General features: G+C 39.1%; 1 protein-coding gene across 4 annotated transcripts in view; it reads left to right on the forward strand.

Moving 5' to 3' along the window:
* Positions 1 to 20,090, forward strand: part of DPH6 (diphthamine biosynthesis 6) — a 335,370-nt gene that overhangs the window by 55,664 nt on the left and 259,616 nt on the right. For all 4 annotated transcript variants that reach the window (XM_072986316.2, XM_078391934.1, XM_020789398.3 and 1 more), the window contains exons 4-5: positions 14,401 to 14,474; positions 19,392 to 19,510. In XM_072986316.2, the coding sequence (XP_072842417.2) occupies positions 14,401 to 14,474; positions 19,392 to 19,510 (193 nt within the window). The remainder of the gene's footprint in view (positions 1 to 14,400; positions 14,475 to 19,391; positions 19,511 to 20,090) is intronic.

Raw genomic sequence — 20,090 nt, forward strand, 5'->3', positions numbered from 1 at the left:
GAAGATTAGGAGGACCTGGTGAAGGTGCTGAAACCTAAAGAATGACAAGTGTAGAGACAAACGTTCTTAGAAAAGAGCACTGAGATGTTTGTTTTCCTTATTTCCTTAGACTATTCCTTGGACAGTTCATTCCAACTTTTCCCACCACTGTTTAGGTGACTGCTTCCTTGCCTCCATCACCATCACGACACTTAGCAGAGGCCACCTTGGAGGAAGCAAAATTGTAGGCAGGCTACTGGCGCTGTTACTGTGGCTGCCACTTAAGTTAGCAGGACATAAAGCAAAAAATACAGTAGTGCCTCGCATAGCGATCGCTCCGCATAGCGAAGAAATCGCTTTGTGACGCTGTTGTTGTGATCGCAAAAGCGATCGCTTTGCGATGGCCCCTATGGGGAAAATTTGCTTTGCGATGATCGCAGGGAAGCGATCATCGCAAAGCCCCCATTTTCGCACAGGTGATCAGTGGGGCTTTGTGATGATCGCTTCCCCGCGATCATTGCAAAGCCCCCATTTTCTCACAGCTGATTGGCGGTTCCAAAATGGCCACCCGCTGTTTTGCCTCGCTTTAGAGGCACCGAAAATGGCCACTGCAATGGAGGATTTTCGCTTAAGGTGAGTTTTGGAGCCCATAGGAACGCATTGAAGGGGTTTCAATGCATTTCTATGGGCTTTTAAAAATCGCTTAGCGACGAAATCGCTTAGCAGCGATTTTTGCTGCATGGATTAACGTCGCTAAGCGAGTCACCACTGTATTTTAAAGGGGAAAAAGAATGAAGCTGTGTTGTGAGCATTGCAAATTGCATGACCCACATATGGTACATTTCATTTAAATACTTTGAACAGCATTATTTTTCATATCTACAGGACTTTCATAACAGCAGAATTGAGCTATTTGATGTCAACATGACTGTTTTAGAATGAAATGTTGTCTTGCATGAACACAGATAAATGAGTTGAAAATAATTGATTAAATGCAATCATTTCCTTTAAAATTGATTAACCTGGCCTGAAACGCAGTTCAAATGAATTGAACAGGATATACTGAATCAGAGACCCATATTTTCAGTTGTAGTGGCCCTGCTCAGGCATAAGGAACTTTTAGACAGGTCTTTGAGGAAATCAATACAAGTTCAAACAAAAGGATATCACCTTCCTTGTTGGTGGGCTTATTGTTAGTATTTACAGGTGGTAATGTTGTCCTTCCTTTGTCTAGTTGCGGATTATTAATCACACCTATTTGTATTGTGTACATGTTGCATAAATCCCAAAATAACTGAAAGACGCCTTTGATCAACAGGGATTTGCCTCTGATTATGACTTCATTCCTAAAGTGCAGATTGAGATTTGGGGCCATAATGAAAGAAAAAATAGTGAATCATAGATGGATATGTAATCAAATATTGCAAGATAGCTTACTATACAGTGGTGCCTCGCTTGACGACGATAATCTGTTCCAGGAAAATCTCCGTTAAGCGAAAACATCAAAAAGCGAAATAAAAAACCCCATTGGAAATGCATTGAAACCCGTTCAATGCATTCCAATGGGGTAAAAACTCACTGTCCAGCGAAGAGCCTCCATACGGTGGCCATTTTCGATGCCTATATAGCGAGGAATCCGTCCCTAAACACCGTGGGGACAGTGCAGGAGAATAATATGATTGAATGGCACTCTCTTTTACTAGTTATAAAATGTTGCACATGAATGTAAAATTTGAACTTGTAAGGGTTTTGTTAGCCAAATCTGAACATGGTTTCAAATGTACAAATTCATGTACATGTAAAAATGTAGAGCTTTCTGTAAGATTTTTATGAACAAAGCTTTTTATTTTTATTTTTTTAGAATAATATTTTTTTTTCTCCAGTGCATGTTCAATTTAATGGTGTATTGGCATAGCAGCCCATTTTCTAATTGCTTTTTGAAAAGTGATAATTTGACTGTTGTATGTAACGGTTCTTCAAACATAGATATTATTAAGGTGATGAACAGCTCTGTTTGGCTTTATGCTTATCAGTAACCTTTACTCATAATGTGATATTGTCTGAATGTCTTATTTTGTTCAGCTTTCCCTAGCCCTGATGAAGCCTTAGGCTGCTGTTTCTTTGAGTTACTGATAATTTTTTATCTGATTAACTGACACATTTAGTTGAAATCAGACACAGCCCCTTAGGCTGGGCATGGATTTAATTTAAAAAGTATCAAAGGTTTGCACTGTGTGCTGCTTAATCATCGTGTTTATCAGGCAAGGAAAAATTACCGGAAGGACCATAGGGAGAGGGGTTATCTTAAGGAGCAGTAGCTTGGGAAATCGACAATAACTACAAGGTAATTTACTGGTAACTTTCACTTTCATTAATATAACATTTCCCACTTATAATTACAGTGCATGTAATATACTAATTAAATGCAAAGCATTATCACTAATTTTCTTCCTGCTGAACTGAAAGAATTGGGTAACAAGAGGATTAAAAAGCACATCTAGTAATACTGCTTTTAATTCTGTGGGTTTAAATTTTTATTTTGTGTTTTGTTTTTTTGAAAACCCTTATGATCTCTACTTAAGAATTCTTAATCTTTCCTATTTGGCGTCAAACCATTGGTGGTTTGGGAGGTAACATTAGGCAGCTCCAGATTAGCAGGAGATAGAATCACTGCTTTCTAGTTGGTGTTTCAGTCCTTTAGTTCTGGGGGAGGGCCTTCTGGGTGCTCTAGGACAGTGGTCCCCAACCTTGGGCCTCCAGATGTTCTTGGACTTCAACTCCCAGAAATCCTGGCCAGCAGAGGTGGGGTGAAGGCTTCTGCGAGTTATAGTCCAAGAACATCTGGAGGCCCAAGGTTGGGGACCACTGCTCTAGGATATAGATAGACCATCTCCTCCATGATCAAAGATCCTTTGTCTGTAGAGATTATCCCTTACCAAAAATGGTTTTTTGAAGACAATAGGCACAAAGTAGAATTTTAATTACTTTTTAAAAACATTTTCCAAAAGTGACACATTATAAATAAATCTTGATAAGATAAATATTTGTGAGCACCTGCACCCCCACTAAGTGCTTGGGCAAGATTTCATTTTCATGAATTCAAGACTCACAGAACTTGATTTTATTGAGGCTTGTGAGTGAGGTATAGGAAAAGAAGCAGCAACAACCCCTTCTTGACCTGTTGATCTTTCAAGGTGCTGAGTTATTGGCATTAGCCTTCAGGGTTGCTCAGTCCTTACCATCTCAGATTGTCTTCACTGAGGCTGGGGTCTTGTTAGTCTGCTATTGCCATGGCTTCAGCACTTGTCCCAACCAACCAATGTCACATAGAAACAGTTTGTAGTGTTGACTCCCAGTCTCTTTTTGGGGGTTCCCAACTCTACCTCGAGGTGCTGCCACCACTCCTTCTGCCTCTTGTGCCTCCAGCACCTCCTTTGGTCAGCATGCAGGGCCTTCCTTCACAGGAGATTGAGGAAGGTTGAGGGTGTCTGTTCTGCAACTGCATCCTTGCAGTAGGTGTACCTGAACTAGGAAGTCCATCTGGTGGTCTTTGATTTAAGTGTACAGTGGTGTCTCTACTTACAAACTTAATTGGTTCCGGAACTCTGTCTTAACTCAAAATGGTCATAAGCTGAAGCACCAGTTCCCATAGGAATGCATTGAAATGCAATTAATCCATTCTGGCCGAAGAAAAAAATCACCAAAAAACCTCCCCAAAACAAAAACACCACTGCAAGACCCATCAGAAACGCAATTAATCTGTTCCAGCCAAAGGGATGGAAAAGAAAAGAAAAGCAAACAAACTGTGAAGACCCATCAGAAATTGGGGGGGGGGGGGACCCAAAGCAAACAAACTATGCAAGACCCATCGGAAATGCAAAAAAACAAAAAACAAACAAAAAAAAACAAAGCAGAAAGCAAATAACCTGCAAGACCCTTTGGAAATGCAAAAAAGCAAAGCAAAAAGCAAGCTACAAGACCCATCAGAAATGCAAAAAAAAAAAAAAAAAAACCAAGCAAAGCAGAAAGCAAGTAAGCTGTGCAAGACCCTTTGGAAATGCAAAAAAACAAAAAAAAAAAAAGCTAAGCAAAAAGCAAACAAACCCTGCAAAACCTATCGGAAATGGGAAAAGATAACCCAAAAAGCAAACAAACCCCGCAAGACCCATAGAAAGTGTGTGTGTGGGAAACAAACAAAAAAACACCAACCCTGCGAGACCCATCACAGCATAGAAACATAATCCCACCGCCCAGCCCAAAACTATGCTGCACAACCCAACCAGAACAGTTCTTAAAAAGTAGAAAGCAGCATCTTACCTCACCAGGCAGTCAGAAGCCTCCTCCGATCGCACTCACTCTAACTGCTGGGTCGAAAGAGCTACAAAGAAGCAGCTTCTTCACCTACCAACGATTAGCAATTTGAATTCCCCGCCTTTCCCCCCTGCCTTTTTCTGTTCATAACTGGAAGCTCTGGCCGCAAGTTGAACAAAATTTTGCAGCCAGAGCTGGTCATAACTTGAAATGGTCGTATGTCGGGACATTTGTTAGTCGAGGCAGCATTGTAGTTTACCACCCCTTGACATAGAGGTATAGTCTAGCTGCCCAGGTCCCCTCCTCTTTAGAATTGATGGTTTCCAGACTCTCTGTCTTGGTATCCTCCTCTGATTCCCCTTCATCCTTTGCCTATCTGATTGCCCCCCTCCATCTCCATCTCCTTTATCCCTGCCAGCTGCCCCCTTCACCCATTGTGTGACTTCGTGCAGAGAGCAGGCACTATGTACCATCTTCTCCTCCCAGCCTTGGCTGGTTGACCTACATCTGTGCCTTCCTGTGTTCTGGCACGTGCTGTGTTTGACAGACTCTTTGGCGGTGCAGGAGGAGAGCAGATGGTTCATCAGAGGTGCCAGTAGCAACCCCCTCACAATAATAACGGAATATTAAAACTAAGAAATTGAGAGAATGGAAGAAAGGTGACACATCAGGACAGAAGGGCAGTGGAAATAAACAGTATGTCAAATTAAAAAAGGATTTTAGAACAAAAGTTAAAACGAGCAGTGGTAAATGAAAATCAGGCAACCATCTTTATCCAAACATACGTTGGAATAAAAAATTGTGGAGCTAGCCTACAAGGAAATGTGAAGTACTGAGCACTGTTGCACTACCAGCCTCGTTGTTGTTGTTGTTGTTGTTGTTGTTGTTGTTGTTGTTGTTGTTGTTGTTGTGTTGTTGTTGTTGTTGTTGTTGTTGTTGTTGTTGTTGTTGTATGTGCTATCTGACTCATGGTGAGCCTCTGAGTAAGCAATAATATCCTGTCCTAACCCTATTCAGTCCTTGTAAACTCAGCCCATCTCATATTTGGTCTTCCTCTTTTCTTGCTGACTTCCACCTTTCCCAACATTATTGTCTTTTCCAGAGAATCCTGTCTTCTCATAAAGCTGATGGTGCCTCAGCTTCTACATTCTTGCTTCTCAGAGATTCTTTACAGCCTCTCCATAATTATTACTTATTCCACATGGAAACAAACCAAAATTCACTGCTACTATATAGTGCCCTCACTAGATCCGAGTATATTGTTCTGCTTTGCCTTTTATTTTAATGATAGGCCTGGTTTTTACTGAAGCAAATTTAATGTTTATTTAATACAATTATAGAGGTTAGATTTTTCTATTACCCTCCAGCCCTGCCACTCAGATAATTCCAGATGCATTATTTGCATCAATACTAACAAACTAATGTTCAGCCACAATACATGTCTTCTCTCAGTCTCTTTTCTTACATCTCATCTAGTATCACATTTCCCTAAGACTGAAGGCCTCTTTGTTCTTTGATCCTAAAGATTATAGTTTAAGACCAAGTTAAGGGTGTCTCATGCCAAGTCAAGCTCCACAAAGTGAAGAAAGTAGAAAACCATACAAAACAAGCAAGCAAGCAAGCAAATAAAAACACCAAGAAACAAAACATGTTGTGGCAGGAGATTAACTGCTATATTTTAATATTGAAGTCTACTTCTTTAGACTTCCCAGATACTGCCAGGAAGTGAAATTGGCTCACAAAAGCCATTATTGAATGCAGTGGTGCCTCGCTTAACGAGCGCACCGTACAACGACGAAATCGCATAGCGATCCCTTTTTTGGGATCGCTAATGCGATCGTTCAACGTCGTTTAGATAGGGCGAAACTCGCTTTGCGAAGATCAGCAAGTGTTTCGCTTACCGATCTTCGCAAAACGAAGCCCCGACGATCAGCTGTTAGGCGGACAAAATGGCCGCCGGAAGCCCCGAAATGGCTGCGCTCAGCGTTTTTGCGCCCTCCCCTCACTTAACAAGGGTGCGAAAATGGCTGCCGGCCATAGGAAGCATCGCTGAACTGTGAGTTTTCGGCCCATTTGGAATGCATTAAACGATGTTTAATGCGTTCCAGTGGGGTTTTTTGATCCGTTCAGCGATGTTTCGCTATAGCGAAGGTTAATCCGGAACGGATTAACCTCGCTATGCGAGGCACCACTGTATTAGTAGGCATGTTTCTTCTCTAATTGGTTCTTATGCTTTAAAAAAGCTGACTGACTGGTTTAGTGATTTAGGTATCTGCCTGCGGAGCCAGGAGTTGAGAGTTTGATCCTCCACTGTCTCTCCTAGGGGAAGAGAGCCTGTGTGGCCTTGGGCAAGCTGCACAGTCGCAGAATGGCCTTTCCTCCAGTCAATACTTAATTTCTTCCTTTTTCACTTATCTTTTGCAACCTTTCCATCCTGAAGAATCTGCCTATTGTTTATTGTTGTATATTGTTTTATATTTTTAATTTTGGTACAGTGGTGCCTCATTTACGAATGCTCCTCATGACAACGAATCCTCTTAACGATGATCTTTTTGCAATCGCAATTGCGATCGCAAAACGAAGGTCTAAATGGGGGAATTTCACTTTGCGATGATCGGTTCCCTGCTTCGGGAATCAATTCTTCGCAAAACAACATTTTTCTAACAGCTGATCAGCGGTTTCAAAATGGCCGCTGGGTAATTAAAATGGCTTCCCGCTGTGTTTAGGGATGGATTCCTCGCTATACAGGCAACTAAAATGGCCGCTGTATGGACAATCTTCTCTGGATGGTGAGTTTTTACCCCATTGGAATGCATTGAATGGGTTTCAATGCGTTTCAATGGTTTTTTTTTTTGCTTTACAGTGGGGTCTCGACTTACGAACAACCCGACTTGCGAACAATTCAAGTTACAAACCTGCCCTATAGGGAAAGTAAGGACTCGACATGCGAACTTCCCTCGAGTTACGAACAGGGAAAAAAGTCCCCCCTCCCTCCCCTTAGAGGCTTCTGGAGGGGGGAAAAGGGTCAGAAACTTAAAAATAAATACTGTACTGTTAAATAAAGTCACTTACCAGGCCTTGGTAGCCCCCAAACCACAGGAAAAAGAGCAGGAAAGAGCTAAAAGCCGACACCCAGAAAGAGCCTGGCAGCCATTTTGTGGTTTTCCCCACTCCTCTCCCCGGCTAACAGCTGATCGGCTGGCTCTGAGCAGGCTTCTGGAGGCTTGCTCAGCACCTAAAAAGCCTGCCTGAGTGCCTTTGTGCTGAAAAAATCAGCACAACATGCTTTAAAACATTATTTCAAATTGGCTTCGTTTTTAAAAAAAAAAGAGTTCTAAAGTGCTGCCTTTAGTGTTCCCTGCCTTCCCTGAACCTAAGGGGAAAAAAGAAAGAAAATATCCCCCTCTAGTGGCAGAAGGCAGAATAGCAGCTTCCCATTAGTTTCTATGGACAGAAAAGAGCAGATACGGATTAAATGGTTTTCAATGCATTCCTATGGGAAATGCAGATTCGACTTAAGAACTTTTCGACTTGAGAACCACCTTCCAATACGGATTAAGTTCTTAAGTCGAGACCCCACTGTACGATGTTTTCGCTTAATGGCGATTATCCTGGAACAGATTATCATGGTTAAGCGAGGCACCACTGTATATGTATATGTTATTCTTTATATTGTCTGGAAGCCGCCTAGAGTGGTTGCAACAACCAGATAGGCAGGGTAGAAATGAATGAATGAATGAATGAATGAATGAATGAATGAATGAATGAATGAATGAATGAATGAAAGAATGAATGCCTCCAGAAGAAGAAAATGCTAAACTATTTCTGAGTATTCTCTACCCAGAAAACCTTGGAAAGAGTTGACATAAGTCAGAATTGACTTGCTGGTACATGATGATAATGCTTAAAAATGCCATCTAGTGACATCAGACAGAACAAAGTTTAGCTAGAAAGAATGAGGAAAAAGCTGCATAAGTGTGGAGACATACCTTTTACTGGACCACTAAATATCAAACAAATTGCAAGCTTTTGTGAAGAGATTCCACTTCAGCAGGCTAAGCACCACCACTTCATGGATAGTGCAGAAAAATTGTAGATAAGTGTCCAAAAAATTAGATGTCTGTCAGAGGTGATCTCAAACTCAGGTTTCAAAAGTCCTCTGGGTATTGCGGTCTGAAGCATCATTCGTTGCAGCTTAGTTAGAATTGTTACGCTCTTAAGACCAAAAGGTTTGCCAGTTGCCCCCCACCCCATAAACATTCACATTGCATTTAGCTATTTGTCGATTTTCAGTGGTAGGTCCATGGAAGACTACAGAGAATTGACAGGACTCTAACTTCAGAGTGAACAACTGAATCTTCACAGCATAACTTTATCATACTTCATCTTGTGGGCATTAAGATCTTAATACCTTTTGAACTGTGATTCAGAATTTCACCGAACCAACAAAGCAAACATCAGTAAAAAGATCAGCAATCTTCATCCAAAACTGACACTGAAATATGTAATATACCTGTTCAGAAATGAAAATTTAAAAGTCCAGTATGTCAGCAAACATCCACCATGTGATCTCTGTAGCATTGCTCTGTCAGTGGCCAGACTGAGGACAGGTGATCTGGTGCTCCGCAGAAGTTTAGATTCTTTTAAATAAGTCAATTTTTAAACCATTTGTAACTTAAATTCAGCATGTCCCCTTACTCAGACCCATCTCTCATACATTGCCAGATGTCAGATCAATCTGATGAGCTGCTTACTGAGTGAAAGCTCTAGGGCCCATCCCACCTCCAGTTTCTGGTTATAATGGTGAGATATGATTCACCTGATTCATCCTGATTCTAGGGCTATCACTGTGAATATATATTACATTTACATAATTATATATGGTTTTCATTATTCATTAAATGTGAAATGAAGGTTTTCCATGAGAAAGTGGATATTGCCAAGAAATACTTTAATGCTGTAGTCCTAAATATGTCTCCTGAAAGGTAAAGTTCAGCTTACTTCCAGAAAAACTGGTCATAGTATGCAATAAAGTTCAGTGATAAGAGGATAAGTAAATGTATTTCTGTGTTTTACAAACAAGCTATTCATGTGTACAGTTAGCTGCTCCCACTTTGTGAAATACTGTAATTTGCATTTTGCTGTTAGTGTAGTGATGTTATGGTTTTGGTGAGTTGCTATCTTGTATTGCCTCTGTATATTTCTGAAATACCATAATTCTGTTTGCAACTGATTACTTGTTACATATTTGTCAAATCTTTTTTAGGGAAATTCGTAATGTATTGGTAGCACAAGCTCATGAAAGAAAAGTTAGTTTACATTTAAATGGATGCTTTGCAGCTGAACATCTAGTATTTTCCTGCTATTTTGTCCTAAAACAAGCCATGGGAAATTCTAAATGGCTAGATTTATAAACTGTTACAAATAATTTTGTTGTAATGTATATGCTAAGCAGTGGGATACATACATAGTATAAAATGGTACTGAAGGGACAGTAATATTGTAACCAGTGGTACAGGTAATGTAATTTTGGAGGTCTAGCACAAATGCTCCAAATTTCTCAATATTTCGGTTGTAGATGCTTTGCTTATCCATCTCATCTTGCCTTGACTTTGACTGCCAGTCTTCATAATGGTAAATGTTCAGAATGTTCAGGAAATGCACAGAAAGAGTGATGTGAAACTGGTTCAAGCTGTGATTAAAATTCCACAAATAATCAGCCTAATCAAGTTTTAGTCGTAATGACAACTCCTTGACTATTTTAAAACATGATGACTGTAGTCCTGTGGCTTGGTGCATTTGGAAAATAAGAGCTTTACAATGTTTCAGGCAGGATTTGATTTTTAAATCATTTGGTAAGTATTTTATTAATTTAGATGTTTACATTTAATTTGGATTTTTTAAAATGTAAATTGGATTTTTTATTAATGAAATTCTTATTGACTAGTGATTTAAGTCATGATTTAAATCATGACTTAAATCACCTTGCTTTGTTTAGCTTATTAATTTGATATTTTTGGAGGGTGGAGTCTGTGTGAGTCTGTGTGGATGTAATTATGAAAAGCTAAAAGTATTATCTACTTTTTAATTTTTTCTCTTTGGGATGATTCAGGGAAGATCCTCTGGGAAGATCTCTGTTTATCTTCCTGCTGTACTGGCAGTACAATCACTTTGTACAAGTTGAAGGAGTTCCGGTGACTCGCTGTGTTGCATTTGTCATAAGCCAAATTGATCTCTGTACTTTTCTTAGTATCTTTTTTCGTTCTTAAATACATACCTTGAGAGCCTTTCCTGCACTTTTTCATTTCACAGCCCTTTCATGAACTCCTGGTCTGTCTCTCTTAACCTCTAGCTACAGGCTTCTTTGCACCTAAGCCTCAGGACTGTCCACATGTGTGCCTTTCTCTTGCGTTCCGAGTCCTGTCTTCTTTGGTAAAACCAGAAGGTAAATCTGCTTCCTTAGCAGTGTACAGTGGTGCCCTAAGCATACCTCTCTATGTGGAACTACTTGGAGCATGCATTGCAGATTTCCCCCAGAATCCTGATGGCTGGAGGCCTTTTGGTTTTATTTAATGAGAATTTCATCTCTCATTAATCTGCATTGGAAGAGACCGTTTTCTCTCTATTGACTTAGGAAAGTTGTCTGTGGTGAATTTCAAAACTTGTGAATTTATTCATGTGCAACACATATATACCAAAACAACACACAACAAAGTTGAACCAATTAAAATTCTCGGAACAATGACACTGATATTGCATTTGTTAATACTATAAAATATTTTGGAGTAACCTTAGCAAAATGCTAGTACTATCAAGGAAATAAAAATCAACAGTAGATGAATTACTGTGTTTTCTTGAAAATAAGACAGGGTCTTATATTAATTTTTGCTCCAAAAAACGCATTAGGGCTTATTTTCAGGGGATGTTTTGTTTTATTTTTTCCTGTACAACAATGTACATTCATTCATATACAGTGATGTCACCTTCTTCTGGATGCTGCACAATGGTGGAGAGCAGGGTTTCACTTAACTGGGGCTTATTTTGGGGGTAGGGCTTATATTACAAGCATCCTGAAAAATCGCAGTAGGGCTTATTTTCAGGTTAGAGCTTATTTTTGGGGAAACAGGGTAATCATATTTGTGAAGTTTATGATAATCAGCAGAAGTTGGTCTCAGATCCGACTCAGTCATGACCCTTTTTCTGCGTTTGGTTCCAATAATTTCTCCTTTTTTTAATGAGTGCACGTTTTAGGGGTTGAACTCACATTTTAGCTGTGTAACATCATCTGAAATGTACAAATACTACAAATACTTGGTCACATGTCAACAACGTTTCAGCACATGTGATGTAATTTATGGTTTTCAGTAGTGTTCTCGTACATCATGATCTGCTCTACACCAGTGGTTCTTAACCTTGGGTTACTCAGGTGTTTTTGGACTGCAACTCCCAGAAGCCTTTACCACCAGCTGTGCTGGCTGGGGTTTCTGGGAGTTGCAGTTCAAAAACACCTGAGTAACCAAGGTTAAGAACCACTGCTCTACACCACCTCCTCTGTTCATGAGTAATTTCTTCATTTGATTGCCATCCACACTAATAGTTTTCCCCCCTCAAAGTTTCTCAGAAACAGAATCAAGAACATCCCTTATGCTAGATGTCACAAGAAGGACCACGGATTAAGAGTATAACTGTTTATTTCATTTTTGTAAGATATATTGAAAAATTTCAAAAAAAATTCTCCTTGGCTGAGATTACAAGGACTGCTGTGCATTTTTTCCCCTTGGGTGTTTTGCAACAAATTCACTGAAGTATTCTTTTGCAAAAATCTTATGTTTTACACAGAAGACCTTGTACTTTCCACAAAATACAAAGTTTTTTTGTCAAATTTTGTGCAAAATGGAAGTTTTTGTTCAAAACTTTTCCTAATTAATAAATGTAGTTTTTATCACTCTCATAGAGGAGTGCAAAATCTTGCAGCATTTGATGGAGTATCTGAATGTGTCAAAATACTTTTTTTGAGGTTGATAAAACTTGTGCATATTTTTTTATATCCTTGCAATACTTCATAATATAGGTCACATCAGGAAGTACTCCATTCAGTGGCTTCTCCTACTATGGTGGTAATGGGGAGTCATAGACTCAAAGAAGCTCTAGACTTAATTTTTTTTCTCAGCTACGTAGAAGTGCAGAACTATAATGATGATCCTCAGCCATTCTTGTCTTGCAGTATTCCATTTCACAATTGCTGTTTTCATCTGGCACTTGCTAACATGCAGTTGTAGCCTCAGTGCTGGATCCTCTTTCTAATCCCATCACAGCACCAGGACCTGCATTTTAATACTTTCTGCATAGCAGATATAATCTGTTCTGGCTTCTCTGGCAACCTGAATTTTGCAAGTGCCCTCTTAGTTAGTACATATTGCTTGTGTTATTATCATCAAAACACCTATTCAAGTATCCAGAAAAGGGTGAACCTAAATGCATGGGGAAGGAGAAGGTTATAGCCACCCCTGTGTTTCTTTTCTCTATAGGGAGAAGGCCTGTCTGAAGATAAAATGTCTCCTAACAGGGAGGTATGTCTTATCTTCAGAGTGTCCTTCATGTGGAAATGGTAACAAACAGGGATGTATGGGTAGAATTCTGTCTCTGCTAACCCATTCAGATGAACTTATTTCTAGATATTTGAAGGAGCGTATTCATTTCACAATGGCTGCACAGATGCCTATGGAAAACCAAAGGACTTGCTTGTTTTCTGTAAGCATCTGCCCATAGGCATTAACACTTGCCTGCCTATGTTCTTTTTAATTATTATTCAGATCAGAGCTTGAAAGAAGGACTTTTTGTGATTAAAAGTTCAAGAATTCTCCAGCCATCATGAACAGTGGCCATGATAGCAGAGTGATTCTGGGAATTAGAATTTTTCAAAGAAGACAAAAAAAGAGAGAGAACATTTCAAGCTTTTCTTCAGACTTTGATTGCATCTGATACCAGACACAGAAAAAAATAGCAATCTCTATCAAGTTTGGTCCACTTTAAAAGCTGTTGCAGTTGGACACAGAAGTCACCTTCATGGTTTCATGATGTGCTGTGTGAAGTACTTCCTTTTGTCTGCAAACTGTTATTTACGTAATTGTTGTTGCTTTTAGTTTTGTTTCATTTTGGGGTTTTGGTTGAGTGAAACAAACACTGCTAAAACAAAGATGGGAAACCTCCGCCAGCTTTGGCCTTGCTTTGCAAGCGGCCTGTAATCCATTAAATTGCCTGTTTTATCCAAATTAAGGATTGTTCTGTAAAACAAGTCCACACACAGGTAGAATTAAATGCAGTGAACATTGAGTAGAATAAAAAAGACTGCTTCCCACCAGAAGGATCGCAAAGAAAAGGCCAACCTCCTGGCCACAGTTAGGATACCACCAGTGAAAAGGTTCCGTCTCTCATCTCTGCTAATGATAGCTCTAAGTGGGCAGGGAACAGGGGACACAGACCTTCAGATATTAGTTTCAGGCTATTTAGAACTTTGCCTTTAATGAGCAATATCTTGAAATGGGAAAGAGTGGACATAAAAGCAGTCCAGAGTAATATGGTTAGAAAAGTGAGCACCAGCAGTTATTTCGACGATAGCACTACTGTTTTCCTCCTTGTGTAGAAATTAGTGATTCCATGTGATTGTGATGTGCACATTTTTACAGAGGTGGAGATGAAGTAGTGCTACATCTGGCTTCTCACACTACAGTGGAGCCTCAACTTACAGACGGCTCAACTTACAGACTTTTCGAGTTACAGACTTGTCTGGCTGCAAAATTTATGTTCGACTTGCAGCCGGAGAATCGACCTACAGACCAGAAAAAAATCCAAAATGGAACAAAAATGGAACAAAAACGGCCGGTTACGGATTAATCGGTTTTCAATGCATTGTAGGTCAATGGAGACTCGACCTACAGACTTTTCGACCTGCAGCCACCGTTCCAATACAGATTAATTCCATAAGTAGAGGGTCCACTGTAGAATGCTTTAACTGCCTGGGTGAACAAAAATAGAACTCATGGTAATGCTACACTACTTTTCTCTGTTTCATCCTCCCTACCATATTTAAATTATATATTTCCCCTCCAGGATAAAGAAAATGTGGATGCTGTTTCAGTAGGAGCCATTCTTTCAGACTACCAACGAGTTCGCGTGGAAAATGTGTAAGTAAAATCATTTTCTGTTTGTAGCACTAAAGAAGGAAGTCCTGGCAACACTTGTTACTGATTTGATGACTGTGGGCTGCAGCCTTTAACCATGATTTAACTTTAATTGAACAATACACATTTCAACCATGTTAGCATAGTGTAGAATACAATAGATGCCCTACACAGATTTAATTAGATATGCTATTCCTGCAGAGTTCAAGCATTGTATTTTTTCTCTGTGTGTGCATTTATCTCCATCTAGATCCTTGATAGCTTTTTGTGTTATCTTTCATGCAAGGATTCTATGCTGCATGTTTCCTTATTTACTTTCACTAGCCACTATCCAATTTCAGAAGCTGCCCTGGAGATCTGACAAAATGCTGTTTGTGTATGGGTTCTTTTAAGGAGAAAGGTGGGGTAAAAGTGAATGAATGAATGATTAAATGACCAGCACCTGTCAGACCACCATGGCAGCTTCTGCATTTGAAGTTCCACAAACATAAATATTGAACAGAACAAAATCCTTGTATGTGTTTGAAATGAGTTGATGCTTTGGCTGCATTCCTGGTGAATAAATAAACGTAACTCACAAGTAGTAGCACTCACTGCATCAAGGTGGAAATGTTGCCTATAAAGTACCTCCGCAGATGTGTTGTGCAGTGGATCAAAATGGGAATCATATGACTTATCACACAATCAAATTGTGCAGTCCTTGTTGCCTGAGTGGAATGTGTGGTGCATTTACGCAGGTGTAAAGTAGCAGACTGGATAGCTTTAGGAATTCGCTATCTGGCTGTGGAGCCAGAGTTTGGGAATTTGATTTGCCTCTGGGGAGAAGAGCCAGCCCTTGGAAGAAAGGAATGCTAAACTACTTCTGTGTACTTTTTACCTAGAAAACCCTGAAAAAATTCAGCATAAGTCAGAATTGATTTGATGGCATATTGTTATCATTATTAAAATTCTGCTGCACTGAGATAAGCATGATTCCAGCCTGTATATGATATGTTAGGATTACTAGTAATGTTAGGTTTTTACTATGATAGTAGTACTTAAGGTGTCTTGTGGGAAAAACACTAAATAAATTTATTTACTTAATAAGGAGTTCCACCTAACTGAGCTGGTCTTATTTGCACTTCTCATTGTGACCTATTGCTTGTAGTGCAATATGGGTACAAAAAGAGAATTTTTGGCAGCATACTTTCAGTGAGCTATTTTAAACTTCTGGAAACATTTCACAGTTTAAACATTTTGGTTTTATTCACTGTGGGATGTGTGAGATGCATTTTCTCTGTGATTTACATAACCATTTCCAAATAGAGCAGACTCTTTCAAGAGTTGCAGCCACCCTAGCTAGTTATTTTATAATATTTTAAGCTCCTCCTTTTCCTAGAAGAGCCTTTAGGTGTTTTCAGGTGAAGAAGGAGTGATTTAATCCTGCACTGTTCATTGTTGCCTGCTTTTATCATATTACTTGTAGCTTTGAAATCGCAGTCCAGTATATGCTCCCATGCCCTACTGAAATCAGTGATGCTTAAATCTTGAACTTTCCAAGGAGGTGTCCACAAGTTTTGTCAGTGTACTTGTGCCCTTTGTATGTCTTTATTTGTATTGTAGGTCCCAGTGCAGAACAAAAAACTTCATTTCATGTTTGGTGGCTTAACAAATTATTTTAGTAATGGAAGGTAAAGGTAAAGGTTCCCCTTGACATTTAGTCCAGCCGTGTCCGACTCTAGGGCGCGGTGCTCATCCTCGTTTCCAAGCCACTGAGCCAGCGTTTGTCCGAAGACAGTTTCTGTGGTCATGTGGCTAGCATGACCAGATACAGAATGCCATTATCTTCCCACCGTGGTGGTACCTATTTATCTACCCGCATTTACATGCTTTCGAACTGCTAGGTTGGCAGGAGCTGGGACAAGTGACAGGAGCTCACTCTGTCACGTGGATTCGATCTTATGACTGCTGGTCTTCTGACCTTGCAGCACAGAGGCTTCTGCGGTTGAAACCACAGTATCACCATGTCCCTATTTAGAGATGATACTACAACAATAAACATGCTCTTAGCTGGTGGTTATTTAATTTTTTAAATTATTCTTATTTTATAATACTTTTGGAAAAATTCAGATAACCTTAGATAAAAACGCTGGTTAAAGTACCACTAAGAGAAACTGAAATTACACTTAATGTTCAGGTAGCAGGATGGGTTTCAAAATCAGCACCAGGCAAACATAGCTCCATATATCTAAAGTGCCATAATTTAGGAGTCACCACAGAAAAAGCTCTCTTCGGTAGGCATCTACTTAATTTCAGTGGGATTGATGTTCAGATTAACTTGGGACAGGTGATGCTTTAGGTGTCTCATTGTCAGACTGTGATGCAAAGTTCTCCAGAGAGATTCGTTGCACAAGCATAGGGTTGACTTTCAGAAGAATTTTCATATTAGGATGATTAGGAAAAGTGATACTGGCATATATTTTTATTTTAAATATATACTTGCTTACAAGATAATTTAAATTTTTCCTCATGAGTTACGTTCCTTGAAATAGGAAATTAAATCAAATCTAAAATCTCCCAAATGTGGGATTTAAATATTTTGTTCATTTAAATAAAATATGTTTATAACATTTTTAATATGTAAAAGACCAAGCAAAGCTAAATTATCACTAAGGCTGCAATCTATTTATTCTCTTGCCCATAGATTCCATTGAACTTACTACCAAGGATGGTTTCAGGTATAGAACTTCACAATGAGTGAAAGTAAGGCATTGAATTATTAAGAGTAGTGGAAGGCTCTCAATGGAACATACCACTGACTGGTGTAGCTATTAAGAGAAATGTATTTGTCATTCATGGTTTCCTGAAAGCTCAGTGACCCAAAGATGATGTTGGATTTTACATTAAATGTATTAGGTGGGGATAACTGTGGAAGCTCATTTTTAAAATATATTGGCTGAAAACCTCTTGGCTCCTAAACAGAATGATGTCATCATTTAGCAACAAGAATATTTAATGTAAACTAATGTAAAGCTTCCCATTCGCCCACCATTCAGGTTCTGAGACTCCCTAGGGTTCTCTTTTGGCCAGGGGAAGCCTTTGGGAGCCTTGGGAGGTGGAGGGAGCTTTAATAGCCAAAAATCATCACCAGGATGTGGACCACCACTGGACTGCTGTCATCTGGTTTATGCAGTGTCAATTTATGCCAGCAGGTTTTCAGCCATTGAAACAGCGTCTTAGTCATTTTTACAGATAGCATTTCAATGTCGGTGTTTTGAAGGACTGATATAAGTTTTTTCCCCCACTAAGTTGTCTTCCTCTCACCTTCTTTTTTGAAACTCTGGTGTGTGATTTTGAGACATATTTCTTAAGCCTATTGTGCTGTGGGCTAATCACAGAATTGTTTTTGTGTCAGAATAGGCTCTTTAGCTAGTTTATTTGTAGACTTCTGTCCTTAACTTTGCAGAGGATAGACTTGAAACTTCCTGTTCCTTTTATTTCAGTGTTCATTTGGCACTAAATAATGGGAGAGGTGTTGCCACAGATTTACAATGGATGAAACAAAAAACTGAACTCTTAGGGAAATGCATCTTCCCAAGCAAAGGGAAGAGAAGATGGTAATACAGTGGTGCCTCGCTTAACGAACACCTCGGTTAACGACGAATCCGCATAGTGACGGATTTTTTGCGATCGCAAAAGCGATTGCATTGCAATGTTTTTAATGGTAAAACATCGCTTTGCAGTGATCGGTAAGCTGTTTCGCTTACCGATTTTGCATAGCGATGTTTTAAAAACAGCTGATCGGCGGGTCGAAAATGGCCGCCGGAAAAAATGGCCACCTGCACTGTTTTCGCGTCTATTCCTCACATACTGGGCAGTGAAAATGGTGGCCGTATGGAGGATTTTCGCATAACTGTGAGTTTTAAGCCCATAGGAACGCATTAAACGGGGTTTAATGCATTCCTGTGGGCTTTTTCTTTTCACATAGCGACGAATCCAGATAGCGACAATTTTTCCGGAATGGATTATCATCACTATGCGGGGCACCACTGTATATTCCCTCCGTTCTATAAACCTTTGTCTTTAACAATATAGCCTACCCATTCCTGTGGAGTATTGCAATGAATTGTCTAAATATACATACAAGTTACAGCTCAGCAAATATGGCTGGGTACAGTAATCCCAAGTGGTGTTTAGTGTTCTATTGATATTTTAAGGACTTGTATAACAAAATTTAAAATACTGATGTTAATGCTTGGAAATTTTTTCCATTACTTTGCAAACTCATCTCATGCAACTAGTATTCTTCTTACACTACTGACACTTTCTTGTATGTGACAATTTTTGACATTTTGGTCATATATAGCCCTAAAGGGACACACTGATTTATTTGTTCTCTGTTAAAATAGCTAGCAATAAGTTGGATGACTTAGTAAGTTTTCTTGTATCTATTTGGCTAGTCTTTTTTATGTGGAAACAATATAGTAGTAATATCTGGGCAAATACTAGGCAAAAACTGTTCACAAATAGCGCCTTGGTATATAGAAGTCACTTTGTTGTTTTGTGCGGTGCCCTTCCAGTTGTATACAACTTATATGTGTTTAGAAAATGTACAGATTGTACAAGTTGATGCTAAAGTGGTGTAAATAGAAGTGAAAATGTATTGTAAGATAAGATCTCTGATATAAGATAGGTCCTCTGAATGTCCCTTGAGCCAACAATATGCCTATTGAAGCTGCTAAATACTAAGTGCTAATGTGACCAGTAAGCATTTACAGTACATGTTGCAACTTTAAATATTCAATACAGACTATTTAGATATGTCTTCTTTTAATCCTGCTGGCATGTACTTGGATGGATAATCCTGGTTTGATTTGGATAAAGATTATGTTATCTGTGTCTAGAATATAATAACAGTCCATTCTTTCCTTGTTCAAATAGGTGCAAGAGACTTGCCCTGCAGCCTTTAGCTTACCTTTGGCGCCAGGATCAAGAAACTTTGCTTAAAGGAATGATATCATCAAACGTCCAAGCTATAATCATAAAAGTAGCAGCTTTTGGTAAGAAACCAAACTTCGTTAAGAAGAATATATAATATATATAAATATTATTGCCATGGGAATAATATTTAAGATGTACCGAATTAGAGACAATTGTACCAGCTAGAAGGAAGTATGCCGTATAAATATGAGAAATTTCAGTTATGTGACTAAATGTCTAAACAATTAATGGAACTTGTCAACGATGAGTATTTTTCACTCTAGAGATTGAAAGAAGTGAAAGAAACATTTTCATGACCATCATTAAATTTGCTCAGTAAAGGTTTGTACACAGTGCAGTTGTTTATAGTTCAATCATAGATGAGTGACACAAATGGGCTTCTAGATGTTAAACTATCATTGCCATAAAATATAATCAGTTCTGATGAAAGTGTTTAAGTAAAAACTTTAATTAGTTTTATATTTACTGTAGTGAAATGGAGGGGCTTTCTAAAGGAACCCACAACCTTCATTTTGTGAGACCTGGGCAGGATTATTTATGATAGGACCTTTTGGAGGCTATTAATTCATAGAATTGCCATTAAGTTGGCAGCAATTTGATGGCATATAACCACAACAGTAACATTATTAACAGCAAGAA

Source organism: Pogona vitticeps, chromosome 1 (assembly GCF_051106095.1).
Source record: "Pogona vitticeps strain Pit_001003342236 chromosome 1, PviZW2.1, whole genome shotgun sequence".
NCBI lineage: Eukaryota > Metazoa > Chordata > Lepidosauria > Squamata > Agamidae > Pogona > Pogona vitticeps.